The sequence below is a fragment of the Dermacentor variabilis genome, unplaced genomic scaffold (genome assembly GCF_050947875.1).
Source record: "Dermacentor variabilis isolate Ectoservices unplaced genomic scaffold, ASM5094787v1 scaffold_12, whole genome shotgun sequence".
Lineage (NCBI taxonomy): Eukaryota > Metazoa > Arthropoda > Arachnida > Ixodida > Ixodidae > Dermacentor > Dermacentor variabilis.
Genome location: NW_027460280.1, coordinates 45,759,681 through 45,779,493, shown reverse-complemented (window position 1 = coordinate 45,779,493; position 19,813 = coordinate 45,759,681). Strand labels below are relative to the sequence as shown.

The 19,813-nt window shown below is 43.0% G+C and overlaps 1 protein-coding gene across 1 annotated transcript in view; it reads left to right on the top strand.

Annotated features, from left to right (window-relative positions):
* Positions 1-19,813, top strand: part of LOC142566027 (eukaryotic translation initiation factor 2-alpha kinase 3-like) — a 93,714-nt gene that overhangs the window by 65,498 nt on the left and 8,403 nt on the right. Inside the window, exons 17-18 of the mRNA XM_075676722.1 lie at positions 10,411-10,512; positions 12,604-12,666. Of these exons, the coding sequence (XP_075532837.1) occupies positions 10,411-10,512; positions 12,604-12,666 (165 nt within the window). The remainder of the gene's footprint in view (positions 1-10,410; positions 10,513-12,603; positions 12,667-19,813) is intronic.

Sequence of the window (19,813 nt, the reverse complement as noted above, 5' to 3'; positions counted from 1 at the left end):
ACTTCACCTTTCATAGTGGCGTCCCATAGGTTTAGATGCTGTGGTCATGGGTGTTTGAACTGTGGAGAGGATTTTGTGGGAGCGAGAGGAGGAATGGCACCAAGAGGGAGGAAGGGGGTGTGAGAAGAGCTAGTACAGTGCAGTCCAGTTATAACGATACCACATATAATGATATATCTGTTATAACGATGAGTTGACTTCAAAGTAGCAACTTATCCATTAGAGCTATGAGAAAATATATATATATGAGAAAATAATATAAGGGCTATGAGATGTTATTCACTGCATATCGGATATAATGGTCGAAATGCTGCCTTTTGACCGGCGTTTTTCATGCAGAATAATGATGAAATTTCCTTTGCTAAGTTCGTCTTAACCGAGATGGGGCGAAAGGTTTGTCTACGCGAGTTCCTATCTGCTGCCATTACTGCGCATCGCGTCCTGCCAGCGCGCCAATTACGAAAGCCACGGAGAACATCGCAAGCTGGTGCAGCGTGCCACAAGATGCCACCAGCTGCTTCGCGTCCGCGTCACCTGCAGGCGTCCAGAGGGACAAGAAAAAAAAGAAAGAGTGAGAAGTGAACAGTGCCTGCGCTCCCTTTCTATAATCTCCCTCTCTTCCTCAGCGAGCGCGGAAATACGCCGCGGAAGCAGTGGTAGGTGCCCCGACAATGCGCAAAGCTGTGTTGCTTGAGACGAAGCTGCAAATTTTGCAAGACTCAAAGTACTAGCTCGCGCAGTCGATGATATCAACAATTCTGAAAACCGTGAACACCATGATCATGAAGGCTAGAATCAGCAGCCATGCCGATGAACGGTAGCGGTGGGCTTTGTGCGCTTGGGCAAAACCCTCATGTGTGAAACCAACACATGCCAACACGGTGGCAGCCGCTGACATGGCCGAACTCTGGGAGCACGTCGCTCGGGCGATAAAATAGGTGGTGCTTCGATGGAGGAGTTTCTGAGGGCCGGCGCTAGGCAGCCCAAGTGCGTGATAACAGAGACCAGGGGCCGTATTCTGTAACGGTTCGCTTTGGAACCCATTTGGTCTGGCTGCTATGTCAATGTGACGTCACTTGGAGAAAGAGTGGAATGTTTTGGCCTGAGGGAGACCAATGAACGAGCGGCATTCTGTCGCAAGGTCACGTCATCATTTTTGTTTGTACTTTGGGGACGATATAGTAATTGAAGGATGTTGCTAGTTCAGTAAAAAAATATTGGTCTGTATACAACACTTGCATATTTAATTTCCAGTAATAACTGAGCTTCCGACACAGACAGCTAGTGCTTTAATTTTATCTGCGCTGATTTATTAATTAATTTTTTTGTAGCCATTTTTTTGGCGCCATACGTTAAGCAATCAAAGCGATTCACTGTGTGTAGGCCGCGGCTCTAATAGGATTTCATTTAGCCGTGGCTGAGCTTCTTAAGGTGGACGATTGCGATGCGAGTTCTGGTTACACATCCCACAACTTCGAGAATCTTGCCGCGATCAAGGAAGCATTCTTTACTGCGGCTTTCTCCTGCAGCGTGGAGAGAAATCTCACACCCCTTTTTCTTTTCCTTCAACCGTAATGATCCTAGCGACGGTGATAATGATGCGACTGACAGACGGTTGCGACAACCCAATAGCTTCTACACTGCTGAAATCAACCTGTAACAAAAAAAAAGGAAAGACGGAAAAAAAATAGCATGCACAGCACTTAAGTCACAAAAAAAAAACGTTGTAGTGTCAACGCTACTAAATCTTGTGGTCTGCGATATTCTAGCTCGTCACAAATACATCGCATTATGTTTTTGGGGCGCCTAAAATGCCTTCAGAACTCTCCTTCGCTCATGTCATGCACGTCGCACCGTTGCCTTTCATCACATCATTGTCTTTGGCCAACGCTCGCCAGCAACACAACCAAAAAAACCACTGTTGGTATCTCTCTCGACATGCCGGCCAACGCAAGACTAGCAGACGGCCACGGTGTCCCTAGCAACCCTCAAGATCATGCTCATCACCACGCATGACCCTCGAATGAACCACTTCTCCGGCGTTCCTCTAGTAGCAGATGACGGGTCCCTTTTCAGATAATTGACAACCTGTGTGGCGACAACGAAATTCGTTGGCAACATATTTGTTGCCATGCCCACAAGGGACGACGAAAACGAAGCGCCGACTAATGGCGTTAGTGAGAGTGAACCAGTTCCAAAGCAAACCATTTTAGAATACGGCCACCGATAGCTCTGCCTCGTTCTGCGAAGGTTCTCCGACAGGGCAATCATTGTCACGACAGACAGCAGCGTTGTGCGACGGAGGCAACGAGATTGACATTTAAACCAACCCCAACATTCACGAAAAGTGCACTGTCGTCGATAGAGTCACTCATTGATTTCACGCATGCTAAATTATAGCCACCAGTGTTCTGTGCACACTGTGGTTGTGAGTCTGAAACTTCCGTGAAAGCAGGTGCAGATTTCTGACTACTTCAGCATGCCTAATGCTTGACACGCTGTTTAGAGGTATAAGTGAAAGTTTCATTTTTGACAGCTTTCTTTCTCCAGTGTCAATTCTTTATCATAAGTGGCAAACTTAGTTTCGGAGCTACGAAGGTATGTTCGGCAGCTTTTTTTTTTTTTTTTTTTTTAAAGCAGTCCAGATATAGTGATAATCGGTTATAACGATCGGATTTTTCGTTCTTCTTGATATCATTATAAGTGGGCTGCATTGTAGCATGTGCCAATTGTTTATCCCAAGTGATAATGTCAAAGGGTGAAGAAATTAAGGGCACAGGGCTGATTAGGGCACAGGGCTGCGTTGACGAAGTGAACACAGCATGCACTCAGCAGTCCCATGATGCACTGGCACTCAGTTGCCCACAGCGGTATAATGAACTTGAAAAGTTCACTTAACTAATTCCTACAATCAGTAGGATCTGCATAACTTCTTTTTTTTATATAGATAAATAAAGGAACAGAAAATATCTTGCATTTTTGCAAAATTTAGCATCTCACATGCCTATGATCACATGCTCCCCATAGTGTGCACCTTTAGTGTGCAGTGTGCACCCATAGCAGTTGCCTCAAAGAGCAGTAGGAAAGATGCTAGCCCTTGTGAGTGCTGTGATGTGCTTGGTGGCTCTTGCTGCTTGTCTTTCCTTTCCTGTCATGTGCAAAGCACCTTTTCCACATTTGGTTGTGATCTGCGACTGCAATCAGCATTGTCTCTTTTCGTGTCCCACGAATGTTTCTCACACGGAATAAGTGACCGTAAAATGCATGTACGTAGTCTGGAAAAGTGAGCAAAGGTAGAAGTGGACACCCTGAGGGTATGTTAGTCACATTACTTGCTTCACCAAGAATTAAATGATATGGCAAGAGTATCAACTAGTTGTGGACAGTGGCCTGAAAAAGTTGCAATAGTTTGTCGCCTATTTATATTAAAGCTCTGTATTTAATGTTAAGCTGCTGGAAAATAATGACCAATGAACACATTGGGTTGAAAATATTCAATCATTACATTGGGATGAGCAACATATTAGAGCATAGAGGGTTGTTGCATCATGAAAATGCAGAACATAACATTTTTAAAAGTGACATTTTCTAAATATATCTCTTGTTGCACTAATCTGTAAAGTATCTCACTTCATGCATCACTATTTTACGCAAGTAGGAACGAAACTCCTCTTATTGTGTGTCCTTCCAATCCAGAGTTTTCAATGATTTTGTTGCAGTAAATTTTTTTACTCGTGCAACTTGCTAGTGTTGATATCTGAGCACCCAGAGCAGCTAAAATCAAAATTTTTTCTGTAGGAAGCTGCATGTCTGATAAATGGTATAATGCAAGCGGATTTTAATATTGTGGCTTCTAAACTTAATTCATCATCATCATCATCATCATCATCATCATCATCAACCTGTTTTATGTCCACTGCAGGAGGAAGACCTCTTCCTGCGATCTCAAATTACTCCTGTCCTGCACCAACCGATTCCAACTAGCGCCCGCGAATTTCCGAGTTTCATCACTCCACCTAGTCTTCTGTCATCCTCGATTGCGTTTCCCTTCTCTTGGTACCCATTCTGTAACCCTAATGGTTCAACCCTTATCTGACCTGCGCATTACATGACCTGCCCAGCTCCATTTTTTTCTCTTGATGTCAATTAGAATATCGTCTATACCCGTTTGCTCTCTGATCCAAACCGCTTTCTTTCTGTCTCTTAAAGTTATGCCTAGCATTCTTCGTTCCATCGTTCTTTGCATGGTCCTTAACTTGTTCTCAAGCTCCTTTGTCAGTCTCCAAGTCTCTACATGTCCCATGTGTCAGCACTGGTAAAATGCACTGATTTTGCACCTTCCTTATCAATGATAATGGTAAGCTTCCAATCAGGAGCTGGCAATGTTTGCCATATGCGATCCAACCCATTTTTATCCTTCTGTGAATTTCCTTCTCATGATCAGGGTTCGCTGTGATTAATTGACCTAGGTAAACGTACTCCTTCACAGACTCTAGATCCCGACTGGCCATCCTGAACTCTTGTTCCTTTGCTCGGCTATTTATAATTATCTTTTTCTTCTGCATATTAATCTTCAACCCCACTCTTACACTCTCCCTGTTAAGGACCTCAATCATTTGTTGTAACTCGACTGCATTGTTGCTGAATAGAACAATGTCATCGGCAAACCGAAGACTGCTGAGATATTTGCCGTCGATCTTTACTCCTAAGCCCTCCAAGTTTAATAGCTTGACTACTTCTTCCAAGCACGCAGTGAACAGCATTGGAGAGATTGTGTCTCCTTGTCGACCCCTTTCTCTGTAGGTATCGTCCTACTTGTGTAGAATTAAGGTGGCTGTGGAATCTCTGTAGATATTTTCCAGGGTATTTACGTAAGCGTTCTGTACTCCTTGATTACGTAATGCCGCTATGACTGTTGGTATCTCTACTGAACCAAATGTCTTTTCGTAATCTATGAAAGCCATATATAGAGGCTTAATATATTCGGCAAATTTCTCGATAACCTGATTTATGGCATGGAGGTGATCCATTGTAGAGTATCCCTTCCTGAAGCCAGCCTGTTCCCTTGGTTGACCAAAGCCCAGTGTTGCCCTCACGCTATTGGAGATTATTTTGGTGAATATTTTATATAATACTGGGAGTAAGCTAATGGTCTATAATTTTTCAATTCTTTAATGTTTCCCTTTTTGTGGTTTAGTATAATGTTTGCATTCTTCCAGTTTTCTGGGACCCTTTCTGTTGATATACACTTCATATAAAGAGCCGCCAGTTTTCCAAGCATTATGTCTCCTCCATCTTTGATTAAATCGACTGTTATTCCATCCTCTCCTAATGCTCTTCCTTGTTTCATGTCTTGCAAGGCCCTTCTTATCTCATCGCTAGTTATAGGAGGAGTTTCTGTATCCTGTTCATTACTGTTTGTAATTGAGGTACCCTGACTCCTCAGTATAGGAGGAGTCAGGTCAGTATAGAATTCTTCTGCTGCTTTTACTATATCTTCGAGGCTGCTGATATTACCCTGCCTATCTTTTAGTGAATACATCTTGGTTTGTTCTATGCCAAGTTTCTTTCTCACTGATTTCAGGCTGCGTCGATCTTTTTATGGCTTCTTCAGTCTTTTTCACATTATAGTTTCGAATATTACTTAATTTCGCCTTCATGATCAGTTTTGACAGTTCCGTGAATTCTATCTTATCTCTTAAGCTGGACACTTTCATTTTTTGTCGTTTCTTTATTAGGTCCTTTGTTACTTGGGAGAGCTTGCCTACTGGTTGCCTTTGTGCCTTGCCTCCCACTTCAATTGCTGCTTCTGAAGCTAACCTAGTTACGGTTTCATTCATTAGCTCTATGTCATCACCATCTCTCTGTTCTAAGGCTGCATATTTGTTTGCAAGTACCAGCCTGAATTTGTCTGCTTTTACCCTTACTGCCTCAAAGTTGACCTGTTTCTTCTTGACCAATTTTGCTTTTTCTCTCTTCAGATTGAGGTGAATCTTAGCCCTCACTAACCTATGATCACTGCACTTTACCCTACCTATCACTCCTACATCCTACATCCTAAACTTAATTATTTTGCTCTATTTCTTGCTGCATTGTTTTGCATTGCAAAACGTAAACTAATATAACTAATATAATGGCACTTGTAGTGATCGCATTTTAAAGAATACTTGCATTATTGCACTCTTCACCTCTTGAGCTATTGATTCATGCATTAAAATAAAAAAAATCGTTTCCTGTTTTTTCACTATAGAGGCATGAAACAATAGTATGTTATTTAGAATTAATTTTATTTAACTCATGAAGCTCGCCGAACAGAACGCAAATGGGATTAAGGCTAAAGGCTAAATCTTTAAGGCTAAACTAAAAGATTCCGAAGGTAGGGCGCGAAGATCAAATCTAGTTTTCTTTAATTTCAAAGACCTTGAAAACGAAACATGGCCTGCATCCGAAACCTTAGTGATTCAACGCTGCAGTACACAACTAAGCAGCCCCATTGAACAATTAGACGTGGAAAGAGCCCACAGGTTAGGGTGCTTTAATTGTAACAGAAATAGGCCTATAAATGTTAAATTCACACATTTTAAAGTAAAAGAGTGCATGTAGTCATGCGCAAGAAATCTAAAAATAACTGAATATCAGATTTTGGATGACTATTCTCTAACACGCTAACTGCTAGAAGGCACCTAGTTCAGTTTGCCAAAGCACAACAGAGACCCTTAAACTATGCCACGACAAATTGCTAATCGGAAATACAAATTGCACGTACAACCGTTGTTCTGATAAGGTATTTGCTCGATCACCAGGTTCCCAGCATCCGACCGTCCCAGTAACTACTTTCATTTCTTTACACCAATATTCGCACTATTGTTCCCAAACTTGATTCCCTCCAACACCTGCTCAGCGCAACGGCATCGAACGTCGCCCTTCTTACTGAAACTTATCTTAACCTGTCCATTAATAATGCAGAAATTATTTCACATTTCCCAAAATTTTTCTATATTTTGACGCGATGTAACCCACAAAAGGGGTGACAGCGTACTGAAATATCAGTAACAACACCCTTAGAAATTGTGTTTGTGATAAGCAATGCTTCCAGCCAAACCGTTGTTATCGGTACATGCTATTGTCCACGTGCCGCAGACCACTCTTTCGTTACTGACTTCCATGAGGTACTTCACTCGGTAACGGAGCTTTATCCCCAATCACCTATCATACTGTTGGCAATTTCAACTTCCCTGCCATCAGTTGGTCCAGCATAGCTGAAACAACGTCAAAAAACACTTGAAAGTGATTTTATTAGCACATGTCTTATCTTTGGCTTAACAGAAATTGTTGATAACCCTACACGGCACAGTGATAAGTCTTCTAACATATTAGACCTTATTCTCATTTCTCACTCCAATAATGTTTCGGCACTAATGCAGTTACCTGGCCTTAGTGATCGTTCAGCGCTATATACCTCATTCCAATGTGGCATACCTGCTAACTAGAAAAATTATTACGCTTTACGACAAACGCAACTATACTGATGTGAATATTAAATTTGCGGAATTTGCCAGCTTGTTCTTTACTGGTTTCTCAGAACGTTCTGTTGAAACTAACCGGCTCCTTTTCAAAAATAAAGTACATGAGCTGATAAAAAGTTACATGCCTACCATCTCTGTAACCAAAAGGCACTCATCACCTTGGTTCAACACGGCACTAAAGCAACTCAACCGGGAAAAAAAAAAAAAAAAAAACCTTTACCACGCTGCTAGGCATTCTGACTCTGAGTGCGCATGGCATAAATTCTGCACCACTGAAAGAATGCACTAATCTCTTGCTATTCAAACAAAATGCTCTTTTTTTTCGACTGCCCTACCAAACATTCTGCAAAATAGCTCTAAACAATTCTGGGATATTATAAATCTAAAGCATTTGCAACGACTTGCACTGTGTGACGAGCAAAATAAGCCTATTCCTGATCGTGAAATTGCTGAAGTGCTTAATGTTGCATTCTCTTCCGTGTTTACTAATGAACCCAGAGGTGAACTTCCCGAATTCCCATGTTTAAATTACCTTACCATGCCTGCAATTGCCTTCAGTTCTGATGGCATCAGGAAATGTATTGATTGCTTGAAGCTGTCCTCTTCACCTGTCATCGATGGTATTAATTCCAAAGTCTTAAAAAATACTAAATATGTTGCAAGCGAGATCCTATGTCATATTTTTCAGCAGTCTTTGTTATCAGGAGTGGTGCCAGATCACTGGAAAGTGGGCACGGTTATACCAGTCCCAAAGAAAGGTCCTTCATCATTATGTAGTAATTACTGCCCAATTTCTCAAACCAGTGTCTGTTCAAAATGAATGGAATGTGTACTTTACTCTCACATTGCTACATTCCTAATGCCTGTCAATTTCTTCCACCATAACCAGCATGGCTTCTGTAAGGTCTATCTTGTGATAGTGAGTTAACTCTATTTATAAATGACATAAGCTCTAACCTTGATCAAAACATCCCAGTTGACGTCCTCTTTTTAGATTTCGAAAAGAAATCTTACAGAGGCATAAATAGCTTCTCCTAAAACTTTCTTGTTTGCACCTTAATCCTCTTGTTTTAGACTGGATGCAGAATTTCTTAACTAACAGACAACAGTTTGTGCATGCTAACAACCACTTCTCTAAAAGCGCTGTTCCGTAGTGCCACAAGGCAGAACCCTTGGGCCCCTTTTCTTCCTTATATATATTAATGATTTACCCGCTAAACTTTCTTCTAATATTCACTTTTTTTTTCCTGGTGATTTTGTCATTTATCACCCATTCCTTACTGGTACCGACAACTGCACATTGCAATATGATCTTGACTAAGTTACCACTTGGTGCAAGATGTGGCTAATGCCACTGAACACTACAAAGATTTTACTAAAACCTTTTCATCGGCGGAAGCTTCACCATACTCCTAAGTACGTTCTCTGCAACTCTAAAATATGATCTGTGGAGTCATGCAAGTACCTTAGCCTTACACTTTCAAGTAACCTTTCTTGGTCTTCTCATATTACGAACATCACTAGCAAAGCCAATCACATGCTTGGTTACTTCTGCCGCAACTTGTACTTCTTACCCCCATCCTTAAGAATACTAACTTATCTAACTTTTGTCAGACCTAAGCTAGAATATGCATGCTCTGTTTGGGACCCACACCAAACCACCCTTCCTAATACTGTAGAAGCAGTTCAAAATCGTGCACCTTGTTTTATTTATTCTGATTTTTCATACCACACCAGTGCCTCTCTGTTAAAATTAAAAGCAGGAATTTCCAATCTAGATATAAGGCTGTGCCTTTATCATAAATTTTATCATTCTGCTCCTAGTACTTCAGCATCATTCCAGTGCACTGTCAGTCTTGCCAATTACGTCACGAAAAATCTGTGTACCCTCCGCCTGCCCAGACCACTGCGCACCTTCATTCCTTTTTTTGTGAAGACTGCCCGGGACTGGAATGACCTTTCCACTGACATTGTGCACCACTCCAATCCACATCATTTCAAGACTGCCATTGAGTCCACATTTCACTGAAGTGATCACCCATCCCTCATGTAATACCCCACACCGGGGACTTTGAGGTATTAATAATAAATAAATAAATAAATAAATAAATAAATAAATAAATAAATAGGTAAATAAATAAATGAGCTGCGAGAAAACGAAATAATATTTGAAATCAGCATGAATAAACTAAACAAGTATATTATTTTGTCAAGATTGGTTGAAAAATAAAAATATTCACTGTCAGGACCTTGTCAGGACCTTGTCAGGAACTTGATGGCATTAGAGAAAGCATACTTGTGGCAACCTGTGGGCCAAGTGACCTGGGCAGGTCATGTAAATTTTTATTTTGTGTGCTTTGCATGACGTGTATCTGCCACAATATTCAGTGCGTATCATTATGACTGCACACTTTATGCAGTGAACTTGTTCAATTAAAATGCTTAAACATGTTTAGTGTCTCTTAAGCAAGCACCCTTTATTGCCACAACTAGTATTTTATTATGTTGAGCAAGCAGGCACTAGGCTCCAAGCACTTGAAGAAGCATACGGTCAGCTTCTGTTAAATTCAGTGGTGGTTGGACATTCAAAACCATTTAAAATCATCCAAAACAAACGTCAAATTGAAAGAAGTGTTTAAAAGGAAGGCCGAACAATTGTTAGTGACACTCCACCAGCATTGGCATGCATCAGTTGCTAGCCATTGGCACACAACTGTCGCATCGCAAGTATGTCATTGCTTATTTGCATAGTTTGGCCGGCCCCAAGCATAGCTGTTTTGGTAGTCTACTATTGCCTGCTGTGCAGCCACACTGTAGTAGTTGAAGCAGTGCATCTACTATTAGCACTTTAAATCATGGGTCTTTGCTCTCGTATGTTTTGTAGATTGATGGCCTCAAGTACAACCAGTCAGTGGATATCTTTTCTTTGGGGCTTATCTTTTTTGAGCTTCTGTGGCCTTTTTCAACTCAAATGGAGAGAATACAGGTAAGTTTGCATGCTCCAGCTCCTGAATTAGCATTAGCCTTGTGTTATTTACTCATGAAGAATGCCATTAAGAATAGTTGTGGTCAATCAAAAAAACGTGTTTTATACTCCTGTCACTCACCTAAGGCTATTCAAGCACAGGTATGTCAGCTCACAAGATGCACATAGTTTAAGAACAGCAGCATGTCAGCCACTAAACCCACATTTCACACTCTAGCCATAATTCCTTGCAGCTTTGAAACCTTTGCTTTTACAAACATTTACACAACTGTGTAAATGTTGTGGAAAATGCAAAAGCACAAATTCAAGAGCAAACTAAATTAAGCAAGGTAATGTGTACAAAAAGTAATCCAAAATGCACCCAAAGTAATTTGAACAAATGTCAAAATGTTTCCCCAATCAGTTGACAGTGTGATAAATAAAGCATATAAGCCTAAAATGAAAACCTCAAGGCCAAGAGATGGAAGACTCACTGTGGAAAAGATGTGAACTGCCCTTTTTTCCTACAAAAGACACATCAGTTGAGTATACTTCCTTTTGTGGCTTTTATTCTTGTAAATTGACTGGCACTGGGTTTGGGGGTGACAATCATTATTGTAATCAGCTACTATAAGAACTGTACGAAATGCATGGTGTAGCTGGTGCACCTGGGGCACATGTGAGTGTTTAAAGCATATTAATCAAATCAATCAAAAGAATGTTTATTTTTACAAAGGTGGTACATATTGGGTTGAATATACAGAAGGAGGTCCTATAGCTCAAGGCTTCAAGGGGACCTCCTGTTTTGAGGTGCATGAAGAGACGTGATTAAGCAACATTGATTATACGTTAGCAACGACTAGTAAGCACAACAAAATATCTTGGGTACTAGGCGCGAACACACACAAGACACAAGGAAGGAGACTGGACAGTGTGTGTCTTGTGTGTCTTGTGTGTGTTCGCACCTAGTACCCACGATGAATTGTGACCAACTCGCCCAACAAGACGTACTTTTAAGCTATACAACAAAAGAGTACTAGTAAACATGAGAATCATGAACTCAACCTTCTATTAGAAACATGATTAATTTTTTCTTAAATGGAACAATGACATTGTTATAAATCGTTGGCAGGTTATCCCAGATTGCTACAGCTGCAAATAGGGCCGTGTGTTTCCCATAGTTACTGCGTAATGCGTATGTGCTTCCCAAATGTTCAGCATACAAAATGCAGACCAGGAGAACAAAGTTCAAGCACTATATAAATTTATAATTCAGTAGACTTTACTTATGGGTAACTCTAATAAGACTAATTTTCAATAAGCTAAAGTGAATCTGTTTGATTGAATTCTACTATGACAAACAGATTTGAAAGGTCCTATTGTGTTTGTCATAAAATGGAGTCTACTGGAGTTCACAATACGGCTGTCTGCCAGATATAGAACTAGTTCCAACAGCTTGCAAGCAGCAGTGCCCATAGTGTCACCTGTGATAAGGACTTTATTAGGTGAAGTGTTGTGGAAACAAAATGCTACATTGATTTTGAGACCTTTTGGAATGTTGTTGAGTGTGACTTCACCATGACAAAGTTGTTTCTTCAGTTTGAACAAGTTTAAGGCTTTACAGGGTTAAGTATAGCCATACTGTGCAATCAATAAACTGTCACACAATAAAAGAACTGGAATCCTATAAATTGTCACCAGTGTGAGACCCCTTCAATAAATCTACCTCTGTGTTATCAGCAGAAGCTGAAACATGAAACACATGAAACACATGCATTTAAGTGTTCATCAAAATTGACTATACGAGATTTTTTTTTTTTTTTAAGGAGTTGTGTGCTAACTAGTGTTGAAGATTGGTCAAGTTAGTACTGCATTACGAACTTGATGCAGCACGGCAATGAATCTGAAGATACGTCCAAGGTAAGAAAAAAGGAAAGAGCGCTGGTTCACACTCTTTTCTTCTGTTTCTGCCCCTTGGTCGTGTCTTCAAATTCTTTGCCACACTGCATCAAGGTCAAGTTCGTAATTGTGTGCTAACCTTTTTTGTCTAGTGATTTGCCCAATGTGCAATCTGTCATTCCCTTGCAGTTATACTTCTTTTTATTTATTTAGGTCCTTATGAATGTCAAGAGGCTTAACTTTCCACCAAAGTTCGTGAAGACCTATGCAACTGAGGTAAAATTCATTTTTGAGTTGTCTTGAATAAGGTCATTGCCAGACAGAAAAGGTGTGATGGCTTTTTTTTTTTTCACTGTTGAATTTCATTCAAGATATGTAACAAACAGTTTAAATGAGTATACTCATCTCCTTATTAGCAAGCACTGTAATATCTAGTAAGTGCAGCTCAGAGTAGGGGTAATTATGCTGGGTTATCCATCACTTTGCTGTGTTTTTCATCATTTTGTTGTGTTGTGAGGAATCGTGTGCAATGTGAAAGGCATAATTTTAAAATATAGTTGTACCCCCTTGAGCATTATGAAAGCGAACACTTCAGTTGCTTTCAAGAGGCTAAATACACTTACCCCATGCACGTGTTCAACGAGGCTAAGGAAAGGAAAGCTATTTGTTGCATATTAAATGATGGATTCAAATCTGTACATCACAAGTAATCATAACATTGCTTAAATATGAATCCAATGTTCTCTCTCATATTGCTCATGACTGTACTATTACACCAGAATGAAGCATAAACACAAGAAAACAAACTAGAGGGCAGTTTTTTATTCCACATCAGCTGCTGTGTATGACACTGGAGTGATTCATTCCCAGAAGCTTAGTTTTGTAGTCAGAGTATTCATAGCACGTGGCTGTGCGATGATCACATGTCTCACTTTTAAGTACTAATCAACTGTAAGAAATGTCCTTTATTCCTTCTTGTTCAGGTTTCATTCCGGCGTGATAGTGTGTATAGGCAGTTGCTTGTTTTCCAAGACCCATTAAAATCGCCTAAGAGTCCCAAGCTGTGGAACTGAGCATCACAGTACTAGGTAGACAGGTAGTACATAGTGATACACAGTGAAGAACAATAAAGCCTAGCAGTACAACCTGCAGTATGAACTATGAAAAGTTGACAAATGGACAATTATTAAAAGAATGATGGAAATAAGGCTTGCATGATTGGCTTTTTATTAAACTGAGAAATTTTGAAATAGTACAGAGAAACTTAAGGTTGGCGCGTTTTGAGGACAAGACACAGAAAGAATGCACACAGGACAGACGCCCAGTCGGCGTCTGTCTTGTGTGCATTGCACACAAGACTGTCAGACACACAAGACATTGCACACAAGCCTGTCTTGTGTGCATGCACACAGGACAGACGCCTAGTCGGCGTCTGTCTTGTGTGCATTCTTTCTATATCCTGTCCTCAAAATGCGCCGTTATAACCATGTTCCATCAAGCCAGCAACCAACTAGCCCATCTAAGTCTGTTAATCGCTGTGCTCTCAACTAGAATTTTGGCACTTTCCATCTCCTTTCTCACTCAGTCACTGACATCAACGATCGCAGCCAATATCAAGTAATGGTCACATGCATATGTAGATTAATTTCACACATTGTTGTTGCCTTTTCGTTGTCACATTTTCTACAGGCATTCGCAGCAGTGTTTCACTGTGGCCACAACAATTATGAGGTGAAAGCAGAGAGAATGTTTCAAGTGTGCACTGTAGTTCAACTTCTTTAAGAGCAGGATTGAGTACCAACTGAACATTGACAAAAGAGAGACAGCGTCAGTGCGCAGAAATTGTAAACCTTCTGCAAAAGCACTGCTACATATGCCTAGGTGCACTAATACATATTCACTGTTTGTGAAAGTTTGTTTCCCTTCTCTCTTTGTGTCTGTTCTTGCAGACCTGCTCAGTTTCACTAGTGCACACAAACCACCTATTTCCCTTTCACCAGATAATCTCCCTAATTTATTTATTTATTTACCCTAAGGGCATAGGGGCATTACATAGGGGCAGAGGGGCAAGCACACTGATGTATGTAATGCAGAAAGCATAGTATGCTGAAACACAAGATATTTTCTTTAGTGTGCACATACATAAACTAAATAAGCAAAATACACCAAGTAAAAAAAATACTGAAGCAGATCCCCTTTGTAGGGTTTTATGACCGGATGGGCCCGAACAATGCATGCCAGAAGGGCTAATGTTTGTGACTGTCTTTCTGAGCAAGCTCTTCAAGTGGCCTTATAACCTTATTGCCTTAAGGTTTCTGTAAAAGCTGTTCATGTTCCCTGAAACACTCATGGGCTTTACAAAGCATCAGAAGTTGGAGTAGTCAGTGCTACACCACCACTTTGGAATAACACTACTTTGTTGAAGCATTCTTTTCATGGACATACAAGAATTCTAAAAGTCTAAAATAAGAAAGCTTAACACTGTTTAATTAGTAGAACCTGTTTAGAAACGGTTTATCCAATCTTTGGGGCCAGGATAGTTGAGGTTGGCTGGCTGTAAGCTTCTTTACAGTGTTGCTCAAAGCTGCAACAATGTGAGAATGCGGTCAGTAACAGCTTCTTGATTTCTTTGGACAGATTAAAGTGGTAAATGCTTTGATATCAGCGCTGCAACAAATGCTGAAAGCATCACCAACTGCCACTGTACAGCTGACAAGACAAGTAGCTTAATTTGTATTGGAGAGCTCTTTTAATTAATAGCAATGTAGAAATGTTCAACATTTCATATGCAAGTGGAACAGACTTTATTATTCCATTTGTATTTGGCGCAAGAATTTCATACTAAATTTTTTTTGTTATTTGTTCCTGGGTGAGCATAGTATACTATAACAGTGGTTGCTTAAAACGTTCATTGTTAATCTGACTTGACTGGAACTACTTGTCCATTCCTGCATCCACTATTCCTGATGATTAGCAGCAGGAGGCATCCTTGCTGTGCAAAGGCACAAGCTTCTCAGCTAGCACGCTAACCAAAATATTATTTTTGTACAATATTGCCGCGACACCATCTGTGCCCAACCACACTGACGATAAAGACGACGACCTCGTCTGCGCAAGCGAGGCGCTAGAGAAGAAGTCTGGACTGAGCGCTTGCCCTAACTCTCTCGAATAAGTACCGCTCTCTGCTCTTGTCTCCAGTGAGCCGTGACACTGGTGGACGTGCTGGGTATCACAACATCACCTTATGATAGGGACGACTCCTGCGAGTAGCCCTGCGTCCAGCCCTTCAAGACATCATCCACGCGTCGAGACACCTGTGCACCGCGCAAGCCGCCGCCTGCAAGGTCTGTGCCCGGAATTCGGCCTCTTCCAAGGAACTTTGCCAGCGACCTCACCGACTCAGGAAATGGCGCTTGCAGGTCCAACACAGGTGACCATTCAAAACAATCTGGTCCCCACTAGCTTCCACGGTGACACGTATGAAGACGCCAAAGACTGGCTGGACCAGTACGAACGAGTAGCTAAGGTCAATCAGTGGCGTCCGGACCAGAAGCTTTCCAATGTGTACTTCGCTCTTGAAGGTAGCGCAAGGACGTGGTTCCAAAACCGCGAGGCACATTTGACAACGTGGGACGAATTTTGCCGTCGGCTACTTGACACCTTCGGAAGCACTGATCGCCGCGATAATGCACAACGCCTTCTCGAGTTGCGCATTCGGAAGCCCAACGAAAGTGTTTCGATGTTTGCCGAGGACATGTCTCGTTTGTTTCACCGCGCGGATCCCAACATGCCTGATTCGAAAAAGCTGAGCCATCTCATGCGTGGCATCAAAGAACAGCTATTCGCTGGTCTTGTGCGTAACCCGCCTACAACAGTAGAAGTGTTCATTAAGGAAGCCACAGCAATCGAGCGGGCGCTGCAGCTTTTCCGGCAATACGAACGCCTGACTAACGATGCGCCTGCAGGATCCGCAGTACTGACAGTGACAGACGAGACCTCGCTGCGTGAACTGATAAGAGGCGTGCGCGAGGAGATTGCGAAGCAAACTGCCGACACCGAAGGAGTTCACTGTTGCTTCGGTCGCTGAAGTTGTCCGCCAAGAAATCCGGCAAGCATTTGCATCACCTGAGCCACTCCCTGATACTTGTCCCGAGCCACGCTTCGAGCCGCGCGCATACAGCTACGCAGATGCTGTTCGTCGCCTGCTTTCTACCGGGCCAGTACAGCAGTACCATCAGCGGCCACCCATTGCTGCCTGGATACAGAGGGTGCATCTCAGGCGACCCCAGCTTCGCAGGACCGACGTATGGCGCACCGCTGATCGCCGACCATTGTGTTTTCAATGTGGCGAACCAGGGCATATTTATCGTTTTTGCCCTCATCGCCAGGGTGGCACCCAGGAAATGTCACCTGCCACACCGCAACAGTTTCCAGAGAGACATCGACGCTTCGACGACAGTGTCACTCGGGAACAAGGCAGCTCAGCTAATCTCCGGTCGCGCTCGCCGTCTCCGTTGCGTTATTCTTCGCTGAACCGTCGCAGTTTCGCCGACTTGGTGAGAGGCCGCTCTCCAAGCCCACGGCGGGGAAACTGAAATCGGCGACCTCCGGGGGGAAGGTTGCAAGTCGTCGAACCGCCGAAAGACCCCCAACATTACAGAGAAACGAGCAGAGCAACCCGGAGAAACGGAACACCGACGAATTTGTGAGTGCCGACCTACTCTTAATGATTGATGGGCACGACGTGACAGCTTTAGTTGATACTGGCGCAGACTTTTCGATAATGAGTGAGCAGTTGGCAGACCGGCTTAACAAAGTCAAAATGCAATGGACGGGCCCTTATATTCGAAATGCAGGGGGCCAGATTATGACACCTATAGGAAAATGTACTGCATGACTCCAGATAGGAGATACAGCTTTTGTCGCCAGTTTTATTATTTTAAAAGAGTGCTGCAGATCCCTCATCCTTGGAACGGACTTCTCGCGGGTGTATGGCGCCCTGGTTGACATACGAGGCTAGATAACCTTGTCAACTAGTACAGACACGAGCCAAGACGAAGAGCGCCAACGTACATTGTTACGTGTCGCCGATGACGACTTCTGCATACCACCACTATCATGCAGTCTTGTCTCCGTCAGTTGCGGAGAACAATTTAACAAGGACGGTGTAGCCGAACGACTAACTGCACTTCTGTTCCATCAAGGTGTTGCCATCGCTCGCGGTATCGTTAGCCTAATCGGTGGTCGCACAGAGGTACTTTTGACAAATTTTACCAATGAACGCTGGCACATCAGTAAAGGCACCGCTGTGGCGTACTTTGATGAAATTGACCACGTTCAACACTGCTTTGCTGTAAAAGAGGAATTGACCACCGATACAATGCCACATGCACCCGTCGTTGATATTGACCCAGGTTTACCGCCGCAACAGAAACAAAGTCTCAGGGAACTGCTTGACGATTTTAAGGACTGCTTCTCTACAACCTCCCGAGTACGTCAAACTCCACTGACGAAACACCGCATCATTACGGAGGAAGCAGCAATACCCATCTGACAGCATCCGCATCGCGTGGCTGAGAAAGAGCGGGAAGCAATACAGCAGCAAGTCAAGAAAATGCTAGAAGATGATGTCATCCAGCCGTCAAAAAGCCCTTCGGCATCGCCCATGGTACTCGTTAAGAAGAAGGATGGTAGCCTACGGTTTTGTATCGATTATCGCAAGCTCAATCGGGTTACAAAAAAAGATGTGTATCCCTTACCACGCATCGACGATTCCCTCGACAGGCTACGGCATGCACGGTACTTCTCATCGATGGACTTAAATAGTGGATACTGGCAAATAGAGGTCAATGAGCGGGATCGCGAAAAGACGGCTTTTGTAACGCCTGATGGGCTCTATGAATTCAAAGTTCTCCCTTTTGGTTTGTGTTCCGCCCCAGCCACGTTCCAAAGACTAATGGATACTGTTCTCTCAGACCTTAAGTGGAAGACTTGCTTAGTCTACCTAGACGATGTCATTGTTTATTCTGCCACATTTGATGAACATCTCGGGCGGCTACGGTCGGTTCTTCAAGCCATATGGGCCGCTGGGCTTACCTTAAAACCTGAAAAGTGCCACTTTGGCTATGAAGAACTACAGTTTTTGGGCCACGTAGTAAGTCACACAGGTGTCAGGCCTGATCCTGAGAAAATCGCAGCTGTCGCAAAGTTTTCAAGGCCTAGAGACAAAAAGGCAGTCAGATGCTTCCTGGGCCTATGCGCATATTACCGGCGATTTATTGCGGGTTTTGCACGCATCGCCTCACCACTCACCTGCTTAACCAGAAAAGATGTCACGTTTGTGTGGGGCGAGGAGCAGGAGGCGGCATTTGACGAGTTGCGGCACCACCTACAAACTCCGCCTGTTCTTGCCCACTTTGACGTGGATGCGCCGACAATGATCCACACCGACGCCAGCAACGTAGGTCTAGGCGCCGTCCTTGTTCAACGGCAAGACGGCGCTGAGCGAGTCATCGCTTACGCGAGTAGAACATTGTCACGTGGCGAGTCGAACTACTCCACCACCGAGAAGGAATGCTTGGCTCTAGTATAGGCAGTTACCAAGTTCCGCCCGTACATATACGGCCACCCATTTCAAGTTATAAGTGACCACCATTCTCTCTGTTGGTTGACCAACATGAAAGATCCATCTGCACATTTGGCACGCTGGAGCCTACGGCTTCAAGAGTACGACATGACAGTGGTCTGTAAATCGGGAAGGCAGCACTTAGACGCTGACTGCCTTTCCAGATCGCCGATCGAGTCATCAGGTGGAGACGATGACGAATCCGCAGGTTTTTTGGGAGTTGTTCGTGCGGCCACCATCTCTCAACAACAGCAAGAGGACCAGGAGCTCGCGTCACTTATTGATTTCTTAGAAGGCCGCACCACAAACAAGCCCAGATTGTTCTCAAGGCACGTGTCATCATTCTGCCTATGCAACAGTGTTCTTTTTAGGAGGAACTTCTCTTCAACAGGGAAGAGATATCTGCTAGTCGTCCCTAAACCTCTCCGCAATGAAATTTTGCAGGCCTGTCACGACGAAGCTACCTCAGGTCACTTAGGCTACACAAGAACATTAGCACGGATCAAAGAGAAGTATTACTGGCGACGGCTCGCAGCACAGGTGAAGCACTACGTTCGAACGTGCCTTGACTGTCAGCGACGAAAAGTGCCACCTACGAAACCTGCCGGATTATTACATCCCGTTCCAGTACCGGAAACACTGTTTGCACAAATTTGGATGGACCTTTTGGGCCCATTCCCAATATCTTCTGCCGGAAATAAATGGATCATAGTTGCGACAGATTACCTCACGCTATATGCTGAAACCAAGGCACTTCCTAGCAGCACAGCAGCCAATGCCGCACAGTTCTTCATCGAA